Raw genomic sequence first — 25,099 nt, 5'->3', positions numbered from 1 at the left:
TCAGGGTAATGATAGGAGGATAGACATTCTCATTTATAGTAGACACTGGAGCCACTTTTTCTTGTGTCTGCAAGGGAAAATACCCAATGTCAGGTACTGCCATGAATGGTCAAGGGTTCTCTGGAGTGAAGAGTTTAGTTCCTTTTACAGACAAATTGCCAATCTCTATCAGAAAACACGATATGTCAATGACATTACTATACTCTAGAAAGGTGCCAGTTAACATATTGGGACGTGACTTACTGAAAAAGCTTAACATGACGATATCCTTTACTGACAAAGGAATAGTATGCCCTATATGAATGTGGGAGAGTTTATACTGGCCTTTATAGAAGTGCCTTTAGATACAAAGGTATTTTTGTATATAGTGACTATCTTATTATCATGGTTACCAAGATTGGTAGGTAAAATATTGAGGATACCTGATGAATTTTTGTTCGGACCAGGGTTTCCCAAGGACGAAGAGGAAGGACAGACCATTGCCTTGGAATTAGAAGCAGCAGCGGCCAGAGTACAAAGACTGATGCTTCATGGGGCAGATGATGAAGGAAGAAGATGGAGGACAGTGATAGCCCTCAGTGAAGGATATAGATTGACAGATTTGACAGACAAAGAATTGTTTAGGATGACTACTCTGACAATGAATTTGTGTTTTTTATAAGTATCACTTATTGGATCAAAGTAAAAAAATATAGAGATACCACAGAGAATGGCATTGGTAAAAGAAGACTGTATTTCTTTCACGAAGACTTAGAGAAAGTGCCAAAGATTTTATTGAGTACAAGCCCATATGATGTGGGTCGATTAAAAGGGATAAGTGCAGTTAATATTAAATTGAAACCATGTACTCTCTTACCTTGAGCAAAACAATATCCCATGTCGACGGAGGTGGATGAAGGTATCTTTGAGACCATTTCCGCTTTAATGAAGCAAGGCATATTGGTGCCATCAGATTCATCATGTAACAAGGCAGTGTACCCTGTGAGGAAATCAAAGGGGGGGGGCTATGGAGATTTATACAAGATCTTCGCCCTTAAAAATATAGTCAAAGCTGAGTTTCCTTTAGTTCCAAATCTTGCAACAATACTGTGTAACATCCCATCTACGGCCAAGTATTTCACAGTTGTCAATTTGAAGGATGCATTTTTATCGATTCCAATTCATGAAGACTCACAAGATTTTACTTCCTTTTCCGTATAGAAATACACATCTGAAACATACTCGATTGCCCCAACGGTACTGCGAGTCCCCTTCAATCTTTAACAGAGTCCTCCAGATGGACTTGGGTAATGTCCAACTCAAGAGTGTATTTATTCAAGATGTGGGGGACATTTTGGGGTGTAGTGAGACAAAAACAATGTAGAGAAGACTTAGTTAAACTTTTGAATATACTCCCAGAGAAAGGATATAAGGTAGACAGGAAAAACTGCATTATTGTCAGAAAGAAGTCTTGTACATAGGACAATGGATCTCACAAGAAAGAGAGAAAAGTGACACCTGAAAGAGCAGATGCAATCATGAAATCTGTAGCACCTAAAAAAGTGAGGGAAATGCAACAGTTTCTAGGCTTATGCAATTATTGCAGGGCCTGGGTTTTCTTTTGTACATACATTCAACCACTTTTAAAAGGACTCAAAGAAGCACAAGTAGACAAAAGCACAATAACATGGACAGAGGAGATGACTGAAGGGTTTGACAAATTAAAAAAGGCAATCAGTACAGCCCCTGTGTTGGGGATCCTAGATTATAATTGTATTTATTCTCTCATTAAAATGGAGAAGTCATGACAGAAGTCCTTACACAGAAGATGACATTAGGAGATGGACACACACCATTGACCTATTATAGTGGGATTTTAGATCCAGTCATGAAGGACACTGTCCCTGTGAGCAAACTTTAGCTGCTGCTGCATTCACAATTGAAAAGCCTTAAAGTATAACAATGGGTTGTCCAATAACATTATTTGTAGAGCATGCATTATTTGTGATTTTATAGAAGCCGAAAAGTACATTGACCACACAAAAAGCATAGGAGTAGAAGAGGATGACTATGTACATGATTGCACAATGTATACCAAATGTTATAATGATATTCCGCAGGTGAGAGAAAATGCCCTCGGGAGGGGGTAAGTTGTTTATATTGATGGCTCTTCAGAAAATGACCAAGCAACTGTGGAAAGACATACTGGAGCAGCAGTAGTGAAAGTGAAAAGGGAAGAAAAGCTACAGATATATGCTGGTCGTAGTATGTCCTTTTTCTAGATGGAATGCGGCAGGTCCATGCAAACACCCTGATGCCCTGTGCGCTGCCAAGTTCCTTGTACGCAGGGTGTTCCCCAGATGGGGTGTGTGTGAGGATTTGCATTCTGACAATGGCCCGCACATTGTAAATGACTTATTTGAACAGATAGTTCTCCTATTTCTTCTGCTTATCACTGTGAGAAACCTGCTGGTGTCTCCCGGACTAGTCCCGGGCATCTGTCATCCAGGTGGCCAGGACACATCCATCGCTATTGGATCCAGTTCCTGGGGGTTGGACCAGTGAGGAAGGATCTCCTGGATAGGGGTGCTCGGGGAGTGGAAGTGGGACGCAGATGGGTGAGACGCGGTACCCCCCCTTCTTATAACACCTTTTCCCCATTCTATCCCATAGGATACTCAAACATTCTTTTCGGACACAAACAATTTTGCACTCCACGAAAGACGACAGACAACACCAGAGTTGGTTACCTGACATGTCCTATCACAAGGGTTAGGCAAAGTCAGGCAATTAACCAGATCACACACACCTGACGTCCCTTTACCTTAAAAGGGATAAAAGGTGGAGCACAAGAGCACAATATGAGCAAGGCAGACCGCAGGATGAGAGAGCTAACTCAACACAGCAGTTCAAGAGAAGATGAAAGGTGACACAAACCGAGAGGGTGACAAGGAGAGAAGCGACCTGCCCTTTACGACCAAGGCCTGTGAAACCTCAGCAGAAGGAATCCTAAGACCATGAACAATAGCCAGCGTGTGTTGCAGCAAAATGTCAATGGTACACAGGACCCTCCTCCGCTGATAACTAAGCCAGAGAGAGACACTTGCCACTGTGGTACCAGCCATGACTCCAGAGACACGAAAAGTCAAGCGGTTCATCATAGCCGGGGAGTCGAGGGGAGAGCTGATAAGAAACTGAACTGTGTTGAACAAAAGTAGCAAACGGCTAATTGAAGAAAGTATAAAGAACTGTTAATACGAGAGGGAAAAACCAGCAACAAAGGAGTCAGGCACCACGTGGGTGCTCACTCGGAAAACTCTGGGCGATTACCCTATTGTTGAAACTACCATTACCAGATGAGCTTGAGAAAGGTGAGAAAGTGGTAAACATGGCCATACAGGGGTCTAGTAAAATCCTCTGTACAGTCGAACGTCTTTGACCGACAAATGATTGTGATGCTAAGGGAAGTGAATCCTGCATCGTAAGAACTGTTCAAGGTATTGTGGGATTGACAAAGTTGACAAGAGTGAATCCGATGGAGGGATGCCGATAAAGCGGAGGCGAAGTCAAAAGTCCTGATAAATAGTGTGTTGACAAGAGTGAACCTGGCAGAGGGATGTCCACAATGAACTGTTTAAAAAGAGATTAAGATGTGTGAATATCACAGATGAGATTGTGTTGAAAGCCGTAGTGAACCTGACAGAGGTAGGCTAACATTTGAGAAGGGTCTGAGCCCAGAAGAGGGGGATCCAAGGGTGAAAAAACATCAATCAACGTACAAGCAGAAAATAACTTTTGTTTATTTGTTTTGGAACACATCAGGTCCTCGGAGGCAAGAGACTTTTTATAGAAAAGAGACTTAACCACTGACGGTCCTGTTACCTGAGAGCAGAAATGTAGTCTTGTGCTGGGAAAGCTCGAGCGTATGCTGTGCTCCGGATTCCTGCCTTGTCTCATGCTCAAAACGTGGGCAAGGGAGACCTTGACTACCGCATCCTGACTTATTATTTGTGAACACTTCTTTCTTTCCTGTGAATCCTATCCTACACTCTTTGTTTGTATTTAGCGTAAGGATTGGCAATATATTTCTCTTAGTATAGCCCCTTTTATTTGACAAGATGCCACAACAACTGCCTTATTATTATTTGATGGTCACAGCTCGCTCCCATCTTAGATTTAGATTTAGATTAGGTGTTTTTCCAACCTGCATATACAGTTTAATAAACACCCTTGAACTATGATCACTTGTGTATGTCTTTACTGTTGCCACCCACAGGCAAATGGCGTCTGTGAGAGATTGAACAGATTTGTTAAAGGAATGCATAGTCAAGTTGAAATTGATTTTGAAAAAGGGATGGCTACATTGCCTGCCCCTTGCCTTGTATGCTCTAAGAAATCATCCTGGTTCAGCTCACTATTTAACTCTTAATGATTTGGTGACTGAACGCTGTATAAGAACCCGACTTTCTCCACCAACTAGGGTAAGAACTTATGCCCACAGTGTAGCGAAGGCATTAGGTGACGAGATGCACGATTACCTAACAACAATGATTGCAAAGGTTTCTTTTATGTCTCAACAGATCAAGAGTAGAAGGGAGGGGTCAAAAAGAAGTAATGAAGACAATAAACCTTGTGAAATAGAAGATTTGCTAAAGCCCCCAAGTCTGTATCCAGGCGACCAGGTGCTAGTACGCAAATGTATACGCACCTGGAGAATGCCTAATTATGAGAGACCACATGAAGTGGAACAAGTTAGCCCCACTGTTGTGACATGAAAGGGATGGAGAGCGTGGCTACGTCTACGCGACATCAAGCACTATAAAGGTGAAGCATTGACCCCTCCTTTAACTGCCCGCAATGAAGGAAGATAAGTAGTTCTGTGTATGCCGACCCATCCAAGCAAAGCAAGAGAAGAAGATCCGTGCATGCAGATCCGTCTACTGGCTTGAAACAAGAATAAGAAAAATGAATTGCACACAAGCACCATTTATTTCAGCATATCTCAAAATTTGATAAGGAGAAAGTAGACTTTCAGCTATCCTGAAACTCTTTTTAGATAGGATAAAAGGAACAATGAGAGAAGACCTGGAGTTTGAAGAAGAAAGATGAGTATCATCCATTGTTTATGCGACCTATTATTGCACTAGCACACACTCATGTATGTTATTTTTTCCTACATCTTACAGACTTAGCCAGCCCTAATACGAAAAGGAGTGAACATTATTACATATCTGGGAGATCCCAAAAATAACTGCATTGTTTGGAGATTGATAATCACAATTATACCCCAGTTTCTGATATAAAAGAGATTAAAAAAGAGATAACACATGTGTATATTAAAGTAAACACCAAATGGAGAGGCTTCAACATTTTAGAGATTCATTGCCATCCAGAAAGTCGTGTTTTTCACCTTATTATTATGGCATTTCAACATGTTGCAAAAAATGGCACAGATATGGAGGGTGTTAATGAAACATCTATTATTGCCCCCACTAAAGGTACAGACAGCCTGTTTTAAAAGAGATGTTGAGGAAAACTATGAAGATATAAATACATATATTGATAATTCAATTCCTTTGAAAAATAACCTATGGTTCCAACATATGAAAAAGGTGGGAAGAAGAACATCAGACAAAAGTTGTAACGTGTATTCCCTTATACCGTATGCTCTGGGAACATCTAAAATCGTAATCACTACAGGAGTATCAGCGAAAAAGGCACATTTGCTTGATGCAACTTGCACTTTGCCTGACTAGACGACAGTTCCAAGGCAGAAAAGCATCCATAGAACGGGTAAATAAGAAGACGTCCCAAAGAGAAGATAATTATATACCAGATACAAAGTCAAGAGAAAATCAAGAGACAAAGCACTGAATGTTAAAATATAAACAGCCTGGAATGAATGGCGCAGGAATAAAGACAGAAGACAATAATATGCTACAATGTGAAGATAAGGTTGGGGAGGAAAGACGAGAATGCTGTGAAAGAGGCCAGCTATAAACTAAAGGAGCAGTGCTCACTCCTGAAGGATGCATTGAAGGATTGATTGTGTGACAATGGGTAGAAGTTATGACAAACTCAGAGAAAGAATGCAAGGACCAATGGCCTAAAACTGCAAGATTGTTAACATGGATCGATGATGAAGGGGACCCTTGAACACATTACCCCTGAAGAATGTGTCTTTATGTTTCAGGAACAATGGCACAATCAAAATTTGAGAAAACCTCAAGTATGGTCAGGTTTTTGACTTGCCAGGCATGAAGGAATGAAGAGCAGTTCTGATTGATCACTATTGGGCCTGCAGATTAAGAGCATATATGAAATTACGGCCAAAATGGGGAGGAGCGTGTTTATTGGTACTGATAAGTATACCAGCATTGATAATACATTTTCTGAAAATGAATGCACACCTGTGGAAGCGAAGGTCGTTTAGCAAACACTGACAAAAGAAAGAGAATTACTTTTCAGCAAAATCAGTAGATGCATAATATGACATTCCAGATAAACATGAACTGTTTAGTAGAACAGCAGTGATATTTACAGCCATCTTCATGCCAGGAATTCAGACTGCAGTGAATGCCAAATGGTTACAAATCATCAGATAGGAGCAGCTGCAAACGATAAACATGATAATAAAATGATGTAATGAAATTCGAGAAGAAATTAGAGCGATCAGACATATGGCCCTCCAGAACAGGTATGTCCTGGACTTTATTTATTTTTATTTGATTTATTGTGCATTTGTAAGATGCTTACACATCAAGTGATTTGTGTTTCAAACACCTTTAATTACAGCAATGGAAGGAGGCATGTGCGCCAAGATCGGGCCTTCTTGCTGTACATGTATACCTGCCCATGATGAAGAGAATGGGACCCTGACAGAAGCAATAACGATGTTGTCAACTTTGCACACGAACATGGTGGAGAAAGTAGACAAAATTGAGGATGACGACTGGTTTACATCTCTGTTATCATGGATTCGAACCTGGCTGGCAAATGTTCTTAAAATGCTGTGAGTAATACTGATGTTCGTATTTCTAGGATTCTGTCTAATAAGGGTTATCATGGGACAATGCAAGAAGACAAAAAAGCTATTGGGATGAAGATAAAGGGCCTCATTACGACCCTGGCGCTAAGCGAAAAACGATGGCGGTAAATGCTTACCGCCATCGTTTTCCGCCAGGTCCGATCATGACCCGTGACCGTTAACTACGATGCCAATAGCGGCATCGTAGTTAACGCTGCCGCAAACTGCGCTAAGGGTGCGCGCACGCGACCGCCCACACCGTACTTAGCGCCATGGCGGAAAGGCACGCAAATGCCGACCCAAGCGGACATGCACCTAACGCCATCATTGAGGCCGCTAAGTACCTTACCGCCATGGTGCAAATAACGCCATCGCGAACCAACCGTAAAGGGCCAATTCAAGTGAATGCAGCTGCCACAGGTGCACAGAAACAGCACAGGTGAAGGCAATACAGACTCAGGGGAGTATAAAAAGAGCACACCCCACCCCTACCCACACCCAGTCACACTCCACAATGATGCCAATACGACTAGCAATGTTGGGGCTGGAGGACCTGATAGCAATGCATGTGCTACTACAACAGCAACAGCAACAACAACAACAACAGGCAGCACAGAGGAGACGCAGGAGGAGAAGGAGGGCAAGGCAGGCCCAGCAAGCCCCACCAGCACAGCCAGTGCCACCACGCAGGCAGCCCCCAATCCCACGCATCAGAGCCAATCCAAACAACCTCACTGCTGAGCAGATCCACACCCTGTACCGTTTGGACAGGGACACCATCACCGCCATCGTAGACATGACACACAACGACATCGTCAGCATGATAGAAAGTCCAACCGCCATCCCCCCCCTACTGAAGGTAGTGGCTGTACTCCACTTCCTGGCCACAGGCACCTACCAGCACACAGTGGGGCACCTGCATGGCATTTCACAACCATTATTCTCACGAACACTCATCCAAGTGCTCGATGCCCTCCTCAAGCACACAGACGACCACATCTCATTACCACGGACTGCCCAGGAGATTGCAAACACCAAAGTGGGTTTCCATGCACTAGCCAGCATACCCGGTTGCATTGGTGCCATCGACTGCACCCATGTGGAATTGGTGGTTCCACGTGCCATGGAGGTACCGTACCGCAACCGGAAACAGTTCCACTCTATCAACGTGCAAATGGTCTGTGACTCCAACAAGATCATCACACATTGTTGTGCCCGATTCCCCGGATCAACCCATGATTCCATGATCCTGAGGAACTCCACAATACCACGCTACATGGAGCGACATGCAGGCCCAAGATCCTGGCTACTCGGTGAGTGCTATGTCATGGAAGTGGGCATGGGAATGACGTACCAGTGCATACTCCACCTGGCAGAAAGGGGGGGGGGATGATGCATACTCCACCTGGCTGAAAGGGGGGGGGGGATGATGCATACTCCACCTGGCTGAAAGGGGGGGGGGGATGATGCATACTCCACCTGGCTGTGAGTAACACAGAGAACGGATACAGAGGAAGGCCACTCACAATGCACTAAACCCCTCTGCATACATAGGGTGATGGCATGCTAAACAGGCCATGGCAGCAATGGGCATATACTGGTTGCATAGTGTGAATCAATTAGTGCATGTAGAAGTGAGCCAAGGTAACAGTTCCATGCCAGCCATGGTGGGACATCATGTTCCTGGACAGACAACATGACTGACACATACATTCTCGCCTACATACAGGTGATGCAGCCTACCCCCTGAAGAGGTGGCTCCTCACGCCAGTCCGGAACCCGCAGAACCAGCACGAGGAGGACTACAACCGTGCACATACACGTACTCGTGTGGTCATAGAGCAGACATTCGGCCTCCTGAAGGCACGGTTCCGAAGCCTCAGCAGGTCTGGTGGGGCACTCCTGTATGGCCATGAGAAGGTGGCAAAGATCGTCATGGCATGTGTCATGCTGCACAATATGTGCGTCAGACGGAATGTGCCCCTGCCCCCTGACGCAGAACTGCAACCACCTGACGATGAGGATGAGGATGAGGAGGGTGCAGAAGGGGCGCCACCACATGGAGGAGGCGATGCACAGGAGGGGCGTGCCATGCGCCAAAGTATCATCAACCACTGCTTCTAGCACACACGGCTGGTGTTCATCGCATGGAGACAGCACTTGGGGCACTGTGTGACTCTGGGGCATGCACACTGAGGACTGGACACCAATAAAGCACACATACGCAATGAAAATGTCCACACGTTTCCTTTTGTGAAACGAATAAACTGTATTTGAACTATGTACTGTCGTGTCACACCCCCTCCCACCTCCCACCTCCCCCCTGCACACCCCCCCCCCCAAACTCCCCCCTTAACTCCCCAACACACCACCCCGCCACCCCCCTGCACACCCCAACACACCCCCTCCCACCTCCCACCTCCCCCCTGCACACACCCCCCCCAAACTCCCCCCTTAACTCCCCAACACACCACCCCGCCACCCCCCTGCACACCCCAACACACCCACTCCCCCCTCCACCCTCCCCCCCCCCTGGAATCCCAACAAAGGTGTGAGTTGGTCTGTGCAGCAGTGTCAGTAGTAGGATTCCTACACTGTCCGGCCACTATTGGCAGCCCCCTCCACTGGCCCCCGGGGCACCCCTGCCTGTGCTGCGGAGGTTCCTCCCCGATCGGCGGATGGGGCTGCTCGGTGTCGAGCTGGCAACCGAGGAGGATCCTGCCTGCTCATTTGGACGCATGGCCCGTATTGTCTGCACAAGGTCAGTGATGGCGTGCCGCACAGCAGCTAGTTCCGCGCAGATGTCCTTTGTGGACGACTCTATAGCTGCCTTCACAGTCTCAGCACATTTATCCATTGCTGCACTTGACCCCCCACATTCAGCAACATGTTCTTCGAGCAGCGAGGAAAGTTGCTGCTGCCGGGTGGCAATCGCCTCCAGAGAATGGTTGGGATTCTGGGCCATGGCTAATGGCAGTGGCATTCCCATTGGGCTGATCTGCCCCTGCAGCGGGGATGGAGTGGCTGGCCAATCGTCATCCTCTGGCTGACCCTGTGTGGCATCCACATGCGGGCTGCTTAGGGACAGGTAGGGGGAATGAGGGTGGCCTGTGGGGCTCCTGACATCACTCTCCTCAAAGGTCCCTGCTTCACTATCGGAGGAGGCAGCAATGGCAGCAGTCTCCCCAAGTGTGCTGCTTGCAGCAGAGGCTGTGGCTTCTGTGGGCATGATTGGTGTGATGTCTGCTGCTGCTGCTGCTGCTGCTGTACTGCCTGCTGGGGTGGCTGTCTGTGCCCTGTCCTGTTTCCCTTGCATGGATTTTGCCTGCTGTGGTGTTTTCCTCGGGACGACAGAGGTGGAGGGTTGTGGCGTTGGCACAGTTGGCCTGGCCCTCTTGGTGGGTGTGGAGGCTGTGGTGTCCTCTTCCTCAAGGTCGGAATTTGAGCCTGTGGTGGGACAGAGGAGGGAGAGTGTTATTGATGGGTCTGCGGACATTGGCCGGGCATTGTGGCGACTGGCATCTCATCAGTTAGTACATGTGGCACATTTCATGCAGGGGAAAAAAGTTGACTCCCTTTTGTGTGGAAGTAGCATGGAGGTATGTGGGTGCCTGCAGTTAGGGTGTGCATGCTGCATGTGTACAGGGTGCAGATCGGATGTATCTGTGGGCAGTCTCCTGCTGATGTGTTGCATTCACACTATGGGCCAACATTGTACTTCACATGAATGGACTTTGCATGCCTTGATTTGAGCCACCTACCTGCATCGCCCGATGTCGGGGCTCCTCTCTCCATTCCTCCTACTCCTTCAATGCTCTGCATTCCGATTGTGGAGGCACAGATTTCCTCCCATGGCTGCAATTTTATAGGGGACTCCGATCCTCCCCCAGTTGCCATTGCCAGGTTCATGTTGGCTGATAGTATGCTCCTGACTCTGAGCCGGAGATCGTCCCACCGCTTGCGGCACTGTTTGACATTGCGGGGTGTCGTTCCCACGGCACTGACCCGCTGAGCTACCAGTGCCCATATGGCCTTCTTCTTGGTTATGGCCGGTCTTGTCAGTTGGTTGGAGAATACCACTGCAGCGTTCTCCTGTAGGGTCTCCGCTAGAATGGTGAGCTCCTCTCTGGAGAAGCGGTCTTGCCGCTGGCGGTCACAGGCTTTTTTCAAAACTTTAGGCATCTTCCTGCAGGTAGAAGGTTGAAGCCGGTATTGGCGGGGTCTCAGGCTCGGATGTCCAGTGGTTTCGGAGGATGGCAATGGATTGTGTTTTTGAAGATGGCCGCCGTGCTCTTTCCCGTTCCGCCGCGGTGACGCTACTTCCGGTTCCGCTTATCTACGGTCAACGCTAATTGCGGTGACCGCTAACTACGGTCACCGCTATGTACGGCGGTGGCGGTGGTGCACCTTGCGCCGCATACGATGCCGGTAGGTGCCGTTTTGGGGGCATTACCGCCATGGCGCTGTTTACATTACCGCCATGGCGTAATGCTCGTGCGCGATGGGTCGTAATGTGGCGCACTTTACACCATCGTCCCACGGCGTTAACGTTCATTACGCCATGGCGGTAATGACGGCGGATTACCGCCAGGGTCGTAATGAGGCCCAAAGAAAGAAATAGATGCTGGAACAGGTGAGCAAGTGCAAAATGAAGTCCCGTGAGATTATAAAGAAAAGTACCCTTGCACCTCCAGGAGCCAAGTTCCACTATACCAAGGATCATTACAAATACATAGGACGTTGGATATTCTGTTCACGATCTGGAGAGTACTGTCACTTGACCTGGGGTGTGGATGATCATATGAAGAATGCAGGTCACCTGAGGGGGTGGCCAAAGTTTGAATTCTAAAGAAAAAGCAGGATGAAGAGAAGATGAAGACAATGGAAGAAGAGAATTTGCTCGAAAATTCAACCTGAGAGGGAATGTAGAGGAGCAGGTAGAGGCTTTCTCACTATTTCCCACCCCCTCACTGACATCATACTGGAACAGCAGAAGAAGAACAGTTAGTGGGATGCCAGTATTGTTCCTGTACCACATCAAGTTTATGAGAGACGTTATGCACTTAGACAGCCATACAGAATATATCCTCGCACTGAAAGTGTGGAAGGATGCCATGTGTCAGGATGCCACATGAAAGGATGTCAGAATACACCTGTGGACATCATGGCCATGCATTAAGTGAAATCTGATGAGGACAGAGTGATGCCTAAAGAAGATATATGAACCTATGCTGAAACATTATGAAATACTTAAGAGTAACGATGTAACTGAAGCATCAAGAGAAACATGTACCTAAACCTAAAGTAACCATGGAAAGAAAGAAGATGAAGTAACTTACTAACTAATAACTGTAAATAAGTAGTAACGCAAGGTAGAAAGAAAACATATAGAAGTTTGACATAGAGGAATATATATCGTGGCAAGGACGTCCATAATAGGGAAATGGACACTGGCTCAGGTTGAACTTAACCAAGCTACCTCAGAGACAGACCAAGGCTGTAGAATCAGGAGACACAGAAAACAGCTGCTTGTGCAGAGCTGATGATGAGTCAAGGTTGGCACAGAATTAAGGATGCTATTTTAAGGGATAAGCACAAAGCACAAAGGGCGTTACAGGTATAAGCTTTGAATGTGGGACATTCCTCATACATTGAATGAGAAGAAAACAAGAGCCACACTGTTGGTCAATTACAAATATACAATGTTTCCATGAGAAAGAGTGAGCAAGTCTCCAGAGGCCAAGAGTAGGAACAGCACCATGCATAATTAAATCTAATAGCAGTAAATAGAAGGCTGAAATGTGCAAATTTGTGGTCACAGGTGACTCAGAAGTCGAAAACAAAGGCTTTTCATTAGAGCTTCAAGCTGAGATAGTGGTGTGCTTACACTCCTTTTAATGTTCCCGGATAGTGAGCAGTCAATACAGGTCAACTACAAATGGAACACTTTAGCAAGTGGCCTACTGATGAGAGATGATGGGCTAATTGGGGAAACAGGGAGTAGTCTGACGGGATACAAACACCTAATTTCCTTTCACGTACGTGCTGCTAACCAGCCAAAAATCCAAGGTTGGGATAGTATGCCAACCAATCAGTGGGTTTGGAGTACAACCTAACATACAATGTTGTATAGACAATCCACTGTTGTTTAGTCCACTATAATCAGTACTATACATATTTAGAAGTAGTTCAAGGCGTGCCCTACAGACAAGGGGAAGCCAATGTTGCGCTAATCCTTATATGTTCTATAAGTAGATATGCTCCCTTAACCAAACCCTTCCCTCGATAGGGTCTGTATTTTGCCATGTAGAATGACATCATTGATGATGCATATTGGGATATAAAACCTTTATGTAATCAATCCACTATGCGAGTGAGTTCTCCCTGCTTTATCAAAGAAGAATAAAGTAGTACTTTGCCATATTCCTTGAGTCTGTCTGATTATTTTGTCTGAGATCATTATTTGTAATTCCATCCAGCACAAGAGATGCTTTAAAGTGGTAGAGCACAGTGGTCAGCGTTACAGGAAGTTGCGGATCAAGTAACTCGACTGGCTCGATATTGTCCTTTAAGGTGGATCGAAAATTACATGGACTTTGGAGTGGCAGACAGTATTGGTTACCCATCCGCCTAAAGGCAGTAGCAGAGAACGTTACTCCGGTGGATTAAAGTGCATCGTGGAATATCCAGATTTTTTACATTTCTATGTATTATACATTGGCGCATCGCCACAACTATTCACTACATAGCCAGCCTTAAGATCACTTTGTCTACTTGCGTTACTGCATCTGTACAAGGGTGAACTGATTTAGCATTTCCTTCAGCATTTCTGTAGCATGAGCATCTTCATCTCATGCCCGATATGTTGCTCTTATTTACCACCTCCTCTTCAGCTCTTTATAGAATGTCTATGTTCTTTTACCTCGTGCATCTTTTCAGGGTGTGTCAGCTCTGCTCTGCATGACGTTACCAGTCTTCATTTTCACTCATTTTCACACTTCCTCTGGAACTTTGTCCAAAATGCCCTTATTTATTCATGTATGCATATAGGGTTTTCTCAATGGATACCTTGTTTCCAAGATTCTCTGCAGTACAAGCATTCTCACTGGTACTGCACGTGTCTCAATTTCTGGTTCCCAACATATAGGCAACATGGGGGTAAATCTTTTGGTGGGGGTACTTGACTCCTCCTTTCCAAAGGTTTGTTGGGTTTCCTGTCTTCTGGGGCCCTGCTTGAAGTACGCTCTATTGGTATGTTAATCTTGGACACCAGCTGCAGGGCTAAGAAGAGAGCAGGGTGGTTCCATGGAGCCATTGTCAGTTAATCAGGCTGTCCATGGCAGGGGGAATCCCCCCCTCCTTGCGATTGTGCTCTCTTCTCCAGTCATATTTGAAATAAATATGACATGGGCGGACTGTACCTGTAGGCTGTGTCCATGCAGTAATAGACAGGTCTATGCATTTGTTGAGGTGTGAGCATAGGAAAATGTGTGTGGATTAGCCCCACACATTTTTCGAAGGAGGGTCTACCAACATCCATCTACTTAAACTTTTCAAAAAGCCCATGCAAGTCCACCGCCCACCATGCAGATGCTCGAATTCCTCACTGTGTTGATGATGATTTTATATGGAATATATGTTTGAGAGCAAACCCGACATCGGTCGGACTTGCTGTATCAGGGTACTTAAAAGTTTAAAATTGGGACCCTTTAACTAATGGTTAAAAGGCCTGAGGTGATACCGGGAGTTCAAGTGAGGGATTTAAAGATTTTTAGAGATGAGAAATAAAGGTATGGATTCAAGTAGGGGGCAAATAATCTTAATAATATATATGATTTTATAAAAAGTTTTAATGCATATAATATTGTGGTTGAATGAGGTTTAGGCTTTGTATGATGATATCACAGTGATGTATCTATGATTATTTAAGTATGAATGGCATATTATGTGTGTTTTTTTACAAATGTTTTATAGTTATCTTATTGATGTGCATATTGTTAAGGTTTGTAAAGAACTAAATAAAAAATAAAAATAAGTCCTATGATATCGGAACTCGTCAGTAGAGGTGTAAGCTATGTGTCATAAAATTTCTTCTAAAAATACCAACAGTGGTTCCAATGGTGATTGACCGGCGTCAGCCCATCTCCCACGCACGCATTTTGTAAAATACTATCGCTGCTTTGTTCCTGGGCCATTTGCAGACCCCTTGCCTGTTGCATCATTTTCCATCCTGTTTCTGGCCTAGAAAAGTGATCACAGTCTCACAATTAAGCTGGATCAGATCCTTTTTGACTCAATGGACTTTGGAGATGAGTCTGGGCAATCATTGGCCCGAAAAAGTTTTGGAGAAGGTTGTTACTTTACAGCTGCAGGAGTTTGTGGAGCGGGAGCAGCTGTTGGACCCCCTGAAATCAGGGTTTTGCCCAAAGCTTGGTACTGAGAACGCTCTACTGGCAGTGTGGGGCGACCTTCTAAGGGGTGCGGACCCCAGGGACTTATATTTATATGTATGTTTTGCCTGGTCATGCTGGACCTTTCAGTGGCTTTTCATGCGGTGGATCACAGTATCTTAATCAACCGTTTTAGCACAATTGGAAAGGTATTGGCACAAGACATCACATGGTTCGAATCCTTCTAATTAGGATGTCAACAACAGGTTAAGTTGGGAGGTTGGGTTTCTGATCCTTTGGACCAGGCCTGTGGAGTGTCACAGGTGTCCTCATTATCTCCTTTACTATTTAATGTATACCTTTGTCCCCTGATGGAGATCCTGAGGAAACATGAAGTACGTTTTCAGTCCTATGTAGATGACACGCAGCTGTACGTCAAATTAGGGAATGAAGAGGAGTCTTTGTTCAGAGTTAAACTATGCCTGGACCAGGTTATTAGCTGGATGTCGGTAAACTGGTTTCAGCTTAACAACCAAGGTGGCGCTTTTCAGCCCTAAACACCTCCTTGAAGCAGGAAACCATCGCCAGCTACCCCATTGTTTGGGAGCAGACCTACCTTTTTCTGCCAAGATAATGAATTTGGGCTGCTTCTGGGAGGGGAGCCTGAGCCGTGAGGGCCAAGTGAGAGCCAAGGTGCAGGGCCTTTTCTCCAGTCTGCGTCTCCTGAGACTGACGTTGGCCTATGTACCAGCATAAAATCACACAGCAGTAGTAAGAGCCTTGGCTAATTCTTAGCTGGATTACTGCAATAGCCTGCTAGTTTGCATTCCAGCCAAACGATGCCAAAAGCTATAAAGGGCGCAAAATTCTGCAGTAAGACTAGTGGTGGGGGTCAATAAGTCTCGAGATTTCATTGATCCCTGCACTGGTTATCAGTGAATGATAGAATCATCTTTAAAGTTCTTTGCCTTATATTTAAATGTTTTAATAATATGGTCCCAGATTATTTGGCAGAATAAAATCCACCAATGCCCCTCCTGACCCGCTCGCTGAGGTCGAAGGATAATTTAATGCTTAAAAGTCCACCGTCTAGCTGCGTGTCCAGGGCTGACGCAAATTCTCAATCTATGGACCCAAAGCATGGAATAGACTACCTCAGGAAATGAGGGCAGTAAAATAACTTTTCCAATTCAGAAAAGAGTTTAAGACCCATCTATTTAAGTGAGTTAATAATTAGCATTGGTTCTGAGGTCTTTTTTCCTGGATTCTGTCGGTTGTGCATTTTGCAGTTTGGTGCTTCGGTTTATTGACAGCCTTTGGGCTGCTCCATCTGTGCCTAAATACAATAAGGGTTGTCAGGTGCGTGATATAAATAAATCAAATCAAATAAAAAAATCATAAGACATAGAGGTTACCTGCAGAGTCCCTCTAAAGACTAACTGATCTCAATGGTTACTTTTGTCCTTTGATGGGGCTGTTTGAGGAGTTTTGCAGGGGGTTTCAAATGTAAGCCGATGACACCTAGTTGCAGGTCAATCCGGATCTGATGTGGGGGTCAGAACAAGGGTAGAGAACTGCTTACTCGGGACCCAGGGGTGGATGGCGCCCAATTGGCTTTGCCCGATTGCAGGTTTTCACAGATCTTGTTGCCCAGTCTGTGGATTATGTTGCACTTTCTGTCTCCCTTTCATGTGTCCAGAGAGTCTTGGGCACTCCCCTCCTCCCAGGTAAGGGGCGGGGCATTTGGCAATGTGGATGCCCTTTCTTAAACCACTTTTTCTTTAGAAGGGCAGGTCAGTGCTGTTGTAAAGACTGCCCATTGCCATTTTGGCATTATTGACCATGTATTCCCATTGGGTACATGTCTTTATAATGGCACATTTGATGTAGAATGCACATATACCGAACCTTTTATAACGAAAAACATAACACCTTTTTCATATGTGTTCTGGGATGTTATCAACCATATCTTCATGGAATACTGTCAATTTCACTGGGGATTCTAGTCTAATGTTGGGATTCAGCGTGAGGCTTGTTAGTGTCGATTGTAGGTTAAAATTGTAATCTGGGTGCATATTTTTTTAAAAGGCTCGACATTATTTTGCTGTTTGCATCAAACTCGTGTGTGTATAAACTACTAGGTCTGTTTTCAACTGGAATGGTGTTATTGCTATTGGAGGAGAATATCTGCACATCATTTGATATTATCCATATGTGCACATAAAATGGCATTGGCCCTCCCTAGGGGCATGGTAGAAATGGCAGCACAGGCAGTATTTCTGAATAGTTCCGCTTTTAACACTGCCCAATTATGGATTGCATAAACATGTATATTAAAAAACGTCCTGCTGACTGGACACCAGGGGGCGCAGAGACAACCAGGCTCTCTGTGTGAGCTCTGTTGCTGCAGCCCTGAAAGGTGGATTGATCCCCCACTTATCGGACCCCCTTTGCACCAGAAAAGCGAGTCACTACTATGGGAATATCTCCCCAATAGGTGGGAGAAATCCCGAAGAAAATCGGAAGAGGAATCCCAAAGAAAACAACTTTAGAATTCACGGCCTGCCGGACCCGGTCTAGTGAAAATGAAACCATCAATGCACATGTGTGCGGGAGGGCACTTTGGCGTAGAGGAGTGCCTCCACGGAACTGTGAACGAGCCCCCAATACACCAACACAGCGTCTCAGTCCAGGACAATGTGGATGCTACAGCGAAGGCCCTGGTAGCCCAACAGGCTGAAGAGGTGGGTGCCCTCAAGTACGCAATATTAAATCCGCCGCAGCTGTGGGCCTGCTCCCCATTGGACTGGCGCTGGTGGATTACTGCGGTCTGGCCCGAGGCTGCACCTCGCTTCAGCCAGTCCCCCTGGGAGGTACGTTGTGGGACACTGGCCCAGACCGAGCGCAGGGAACAGCCGGGAGGCACCTACCTGAGGAGGATTTACAGTTTTAACCTGTGAGACACTTCCTGTGCCCTCGGGCACCCCTTCCATCCTCCCGCGGTGCCGACGATCCAGTAAACGCTCCTCCTGGTCACGGTCCGGACCTCGCGGACCCAGGCGCTGCCAACTCAAAGGGCGGTGGGCAGACACACTGGGACTCCCCGCCTCAGGACTCCTGCGGCCCCACTGAGCTCCAGGAAAATGTGACCGCCAAAGACCTGAACGCTCACGCACTAACTGTTAGAGCGTTGCACATCCATAGGAGACCCTGAACCTGTGACACCAGCATGAGCTAGTACACAGTCTAAACCACCCACGTATTGTGGCCCAGGTGGGCAAGGAGTTGAATTGAGGGCAACCAAGGAACCCATAGTGGAAAAGCACTGAGTGAGGTCTGACTCACAGGACACTCATAGAAGCAACAACAGTGCAACACGAAACGGCTGCTCCAATCCTAACAGCACAACAAGGGGGAGGGGAAACCAGTGGAGAAAAACTCAGTGAGACTGGACAATGCCAAACTCTGGAATGTCATCAGACCCCGGCCACACTCAATTACGGCGGATCTGCGGACTCACTTGATACCCCTTTGAGTAAGAATAGCGCAGGTAGCGCACAGCGACCCCCACCCACTCCAACCCTACAGACAAAGCGGAGAAAGGACATACCTTGGAGACCAAAAGCACCGCCCCCCTTACCTCCCCTGGGTGGGCTCCACGCCGTAGCTAACCACATAAGTAGGTGCAATTGCAATAAGAGTGGGCCTTGCAGCTGCCCAATCACTGCAGCTCATTCCTGGAACCATTCTGAAGACACCCTCCCACCAGGCCGAAGCACTGCAACCCCACAGATAAACAATTCATGCCTAAGCGGTAAGGGGGTCTAATTTAATACTACATACAAACGGGTAAAGGGAAAGAGCAGTGAAAGAAAACTGGGTACCACGTCTTATGACAGGAAAATACTGTTGATCTTCCTCTCTCAAAGTGCACTCCGGCACACAACGGAACCCCCAGGAAGAGCTGCATTAACGAGCCTTTGGAAGGGACAAAGATACATGTTTCACCTACCACTGCTCAGGAGGACCTAGCGGTATCCATTCAAGGTCCCCACCTGACGTTTGGTCCACTTCACCCTACCAGGACTGCTGCTCATCGCTAACGCAACCCCCCAGGGTTACATGAGTGTGAGACAAAAATGTGCCCCATTTGCCTACATCCCCACAACGACTTGGCCTGGCAACTCCAACACCATCGCCATGGATACCACGTGAAATGACTCCGCAGCCACAAAAGGGGACATTGCAGCGTTGCTAGGTGAAATCAAGAACATGGGTGCCAACATTGGAGGCAAAATAGACAAGATCACAAAAAGGCTGGACAACATGGAGGAAAGACTTGACGGAGTGGAGAAAAACCAAGCATCCATAGACACTCTCGAAGATGGATGACTTAGAAAACCAGAAAAGACGAAACAATCTGCGCATTTTCGGGATTCCGGAACGTGAAGGTGAAACTGAAAGTGATCTTAGGAAAATGCTTCACGACATCATCAAGCTCCTAGTGGCAGACGATGCAATAGACAATCCCAAAACAGAACAAATCCACAGAGAGGGGGGGCCTCCAGGTGGACCAAGATCGGTTCTTGCCCGATTCCATTGTTTTCAAGACAAAGTTAGAATCCTCGAAAAGGCCAGAACCAGCGAGGTGATTACCTTAGGAGGTGCCCAAATATCAATATACCAAGACCTATCCTTGCTGATATTAGCCCTCAGAAGAATGTGTGGTCCCCTCATGAAATGGCTGAAGGAGAAGAGTATGTGATACAGATGGGGCTACCCCTTCTACCTTTCATTTGAATATGAAGGAACCAAGATGAGAGTAAGATCTGAGAAAGAAATTAAGGCTTGCATCGCTGAAATAATAGGACCCAGGGAGGAAGAAAACAATCAAGACGATTTGAGATGGAAGGATATTGGTTGGCTCATCCACGGCCCCGGGAGAAAGCGTGTGAAAGGCTTGAGAAAGTACCGGAGGGGCAATGCCTCCCCGGAGGGGGACAACAGAACAGTCTTGAATTTGGTAAGAGAGAATCTAATCTATTGTTCAGAATGTGACTTGTATAAGTGGCCACTTTTTGAACTTCATATGGCCATGGCAGGGAAAATTGAGGGGGACACAAAGGAGGCTCAATCGAAAATTGAAGTATGATGTTAGATCAAGGGGCATAAAGTAATGGCCCCCCATAAGTGGTTCGATGCAAGACCAGTGCCGTCAACTGGGCTCGATCGGATGCCACCAACTAGGTAAAGGAAGGGAAGGGAGAGGGAGGGAGAGCAGATGAGGGGATGGGGTCGAAGCAGTATCTATACTGGTCCAAAATGCCCGATATAGCCAGAAACCTGAAGAGCGAATAAAACACTGGTTACAGAATGTAAGCTATCTCCACAAGAAAATATCCAATGGCATTGACTACTGAAGCAAAGAAGGGGGATTCCCTAAGAATTGGGACACTAAATGTAAAAGGCCTCAACTCACCCACTAAGAGATCACTGGTATCCAGAGAATTCCGTAGGGCCAAGATGGATGTTCTCATGTTACAAGAGACAAAGTACGCCAAGGGGGAGTAACGGCAAATCCTAGGGAGACAGGTCAGGATGGAGTTCTGGGGATCTGGACCACTAAGACAGGGAGGAGTGGGAATCCTTATCAGAAAAGGTATAGATTTTGAAGCAACTAAGATTTGGTCTGATGTAGAAGGGCGGGCTCTATTGGTGACGGGGAGCATTGTGAAAGTGAAAGTCACGATTGCCACACTTTACTCCCCCAATTCTGGACAGACTAGGTTTCTGGCTAAAATAATCCCTAACATGATGTTAGAAGCCTCAGGCCATATCATTTTAGGGGGAGATTTCAATCAATGGGTGGACCCAACTAAAGATTGGAGATCGGGTAATCCTGGGTCGAGAGGCAAAACTACCGGTTACCGCACAGAATTCACGAGGATGATGGTCACATATAGATTGGGAGATGCGTGGTGAGACATGCACCCAAATGAACAAGGCTACACCTTCTACTCTAACCGACACAATACATTCACCCGAATCAACTACATATACCTATCCAAAGATATCTCCGACATCACAACACTTGCAGAGATAATCCCAGTTACATGGTCAAACCATGATATGGTGATAGCAGACATAAAGTGGGAGACTCTACCAGTTATAGAGGGCAAATAGCGATGTAACGAAAGCCTATGGAAGGATCCTGTCTTCAAGGTGGCAATGGAGACGGAGATTAACGAGTACCTCAAATTAAATAATACTGGAGAAGTGTCCAAGCAGATAGTCTGGGAAGCAGGGAAAGCCACTTGGAGAGGTATTTTAATAAAAGAAAGGGCATGCAAAAAGAGGGAGAGAAAACCTATTGAACACAGGCTCAGAACAGAAATCTGTCGACTGGAGGGGGAATGTATCAGAGATGAGGCAAACAATCCCAACAAAATTCATGAAATAAAAAATAAGAGAGGAACTGAGACTGTTAGAACACGAGCAGATAGTGCACAAGCTTTGTCTCCTGAAACAAAAATTCTATGAAAAAGGAGACAAGGCAGATGCACTACTAGCCATGAGACTAAGGGATCAGAGAGCTGAGCGGAAAATACTGGAAATAACCGTAGATAACCCCTCCCTATCAGACACTGCCCTTACCATCCCTGAATGCTCTGCTTCCTTCTATGAGACCTTATACACCTCAGAAACGATCCCTGAGCATCCCGACATCGAGACTTACCTGTCCTCTATTAATATGCCCGAGATATGAGGCCTCGACTCTGACCTGCTAGAATCTCCTATATCTAAGCAAGAAGTACAATATGCTATAAAGAGGCTAACATTGGGCCAATCCCCAGGCAAAGATGGCTATACGGCCGGATTCTACAAACCCTTTAGTGTACAACTAACACCATTCATGACAGACCTCTTCAACGAAATACTCGAGACAGGGAAAGCCCCAGACTCCTTCATTCATGCCCTGATTACGGTGATCCCTAAAGAGGGAAGAGACCCCAAAAAATGTGGATCATACCGCCCTATCTCCCTACTCAATTTAGACGGGAACATTTTTACAAGGGTTCTCCCCACTAGATTAGAGACACTAATGCCAAACAATCATACACCCGATCAGGTTGGTTTCATACTGGATAGACAGGGTGCGGAAACAATGCGCAAAAACCTCCATCTTATTCACGCATCCCCGAATGTACCCAACAAACCCGTCTTCCTTTCAATCGATGCAGAAAAAGCCTTTAATAGGGTAGAGTGGGGCTTCCTGAGAGCTGTCCTGAGGAAGGTGGGGATCGGCTCAAGGCTCAGAAAGGGAATACAGGCAGTATACACAGCCCCCAAAGCATCAATATCTGTGAACGGGGAATACTCTAGATGGTTTGAACTAGGACACAGCACCCGGCAGGGCTGCCCACTATCCGCAATCCTTTTTGCACTCTCCCTTGAACCTCTAGCACAGATAATGAGGGCAAACTCCCAAGTAGAGGGAATCCGATTGGGAGCGGTGGAATATAAGATGGCGCTTTACGCCGATGATATACTCCTACATATGACTAACCCCATGATGTCCATCCCCCGGACTTTATATTTATCAGAAGAATATGGCCGCCTCTCCGGGTTTAAGGTAAACAAAACCAAATCCATTCTGTTCCCACTACGGGGACCGTCATAGACGAACGCAACTAGGTACTCCCCACTTGGGCTCAAGATCTAACATTCCAGGTTGAAGTACCTAGGAATGCAGATTACCAAAGACCTGGCAGACTTATATGAGGCCAATATCCCCCCTCTCCTCGAACAATTTCACAATGACCTCAGTAAATGGAAAAAGTTGACGATCTCTTGGCTAGGGCGCCTCAGCGTTATCAAAATGGTTTGCCTCCCTCGGTTCTTGTACCCCTTTCAAATAATACCCATAGAGGTACCCAATAAATTCTTCCTCTAGGCCAAGAGAGCCATGATGAAATTCCTCTGGGAGGGGAAGAAGGCTAGGATTTCGTATGACACCCTAACATTTCCTAAAGACAAAGGTGGGGTGGGACTCCCCGATCTCAGAAAATATTACGAGGCAGCCCAACTGCATGTCTTAGTCCCCCATCTCCGCGACCATAAAGAAACTCAACGGATACATATGGACAATCACTACTTATCACCAGCCACGGTCTCCGAATGGCTCTGGGCCCCAAGTAAAAAACTCCAAAATAGACTAAAAGACCACCCAATCGTGAGCACCATATGGGGAATTTGGAGGAAAGCTCCAAGAATGCATAAGATTACAACATGGCCTTCCCCATTGAGTCACTTATGGTCTCTGGGAATAAATGATGAGATCCCCAACGTAGAGAGATTTCAAACATGGTATGAGGCTGGCTTAGAGAGGGTGGGGCAACTACAGAAAAAAGATTATTTTATTACACTCCCAGATCTGACTGAAGCCCTGGGGATAGGTACACTGTCCACTTTTCAATACATACAAATTAAAGGCATCCTAACAAGGCCAAAATGGAAGATAAGTTGATGCGAGAACTTACCCCCTTTGAAAAGCTGCTAGACTCCAGGACAGAGATGAAGGGCCTGATATCAGCCATGTACAGGGAACTGGTCGAAACAGGGGACGTGACCACACACCTACTCAAATATAGATGCGAGAGAGTCCTAGGTGAGCAAATTAGCCCAGGCATGTGGGGAAGGATGTGCAAGGCGCAGCGCAATCATCCAAATCAAGTCACTATAAATCACATGCCATCAAACTGCTACATAGATGCCAATAGGACCCTCTCAGGCTCTCTAAAATGTTGCAAACAATTAACCCGAGATGCTGGCCAGAATGTGGGGAGGTTTCTGACTATTGACACATGTGGTGGGGCTGCCCTCGAATAAGATAATTTTGGGACGAAGTCCTGGGTTGGATCAAAGAAATAGACGATATCCAAAGAACTCCAGACCCTCACCTTATATTATTGATGAATGGAGTAGGATCAAAGGTTTGGCCCCCCAATTACTACTAGCAGCCCGTGCAATACTGGTAACAAAATGGAAGTCCACGATGATTCCGAGCAAGAATGAATGGATCAATGTAGCATCGAACATATGCATAATGGAGAAGATAACAGCTTCTCTCCACTGGAGAGCTTCACAGTGTGAGGCATTATGGATGGACTTTGTGAATTAACATTTGTCAGAGGACTCAAAATGTCAAGAGGTGTGATGCATATGGCTGATATGTACAGGAAGTGACCTAAGGGGTTGTGAGCGAAAGGAAAAAGAAAAAGGCTTATCCAGTGGGTAATCCCCCACCCACAAACTGCGACCATGAGATGACGCGTACAAAAACATTCCCCACAACGTCTGCTCGACCCACAAGTGGTGGGGGGAGGGTGAAGGGAAAGCCAACGTAAAATGTCACAGCCTAAAGAAGGATGTATATAAAAGATGTATGACGTGATAATAATCTTGAAATGCTCCAACATTGTTCTGTAACCTTACGTTTGTATTGTCTTTAAACACTGTGACTGGTTATCAAAAAAACCTCAATAAAATTAAATTTAAAAAAAACTTCCAGCTTCAACATGAATTTAAAAGCTGCAGAATAGGCGTTCAATGGGACTCCATAACAGGGATAGCCAAAATATGTACTCTTAAGGAATTACCTTGATTACAGATGGCATTAACGGAAACGTCCCAATCTGGCCTC

General features: G+C 46.0%; 1 protein-coding gene across 1 annotated transcript; it reads right to left on the bottom strand.

The window, feature by feature from the left end:
• Nucleotides 1-9,563: 9,563 nt before the first annotated feature.
• LOC138471658 (nuclear apoptosis-inducing factor 1-like) lies at nucleotides 9,564-11,211 on the bottom strand. Its single transcript, XM_069609387.1, has 2 exons — nucleotides 10,768-11,211; nucleotides 9,564-10,453 (listed from the first exon to the last, which is right to left on the bottom strand). Exons 1-2 carry the CDS (start codon nucleotides 11,186-11,188, stop codon nucleotides 9,612-9,614), a joined length of 1,263 nt encoding a protein of 420 aa, XP_069465488.1. The 5' UTR covers nucleotides 11,189-11,211; the 3' UTR covers nucleotides 9,564-9,611.
• Between the last annotated feature and the right edge of the window lie 13,888 nt (nucleotides 11,212-25,099).

The sequence above is a fragment of the Ambystoma mexicanum genome, chromosome 8 (assembly GCF_040938575.1).
Source record: "Ambystoma mexicanum isolate Mex_15411 chromosome 8, UKY_AmexF1_1, whole genome shotgun sequence".
Lineage (NCBI taxonomy): Eukaryota > Metazoa > Chordata > Amphibia > Caudata > Ambystomatidae > Ambystoma > Ambystoma mexicanum.
The sequence above is the reverse complement of the archived record's forward strand: the minus strand, read 5'-3'. Positions and strand labels throughout refer to the sequence as shown.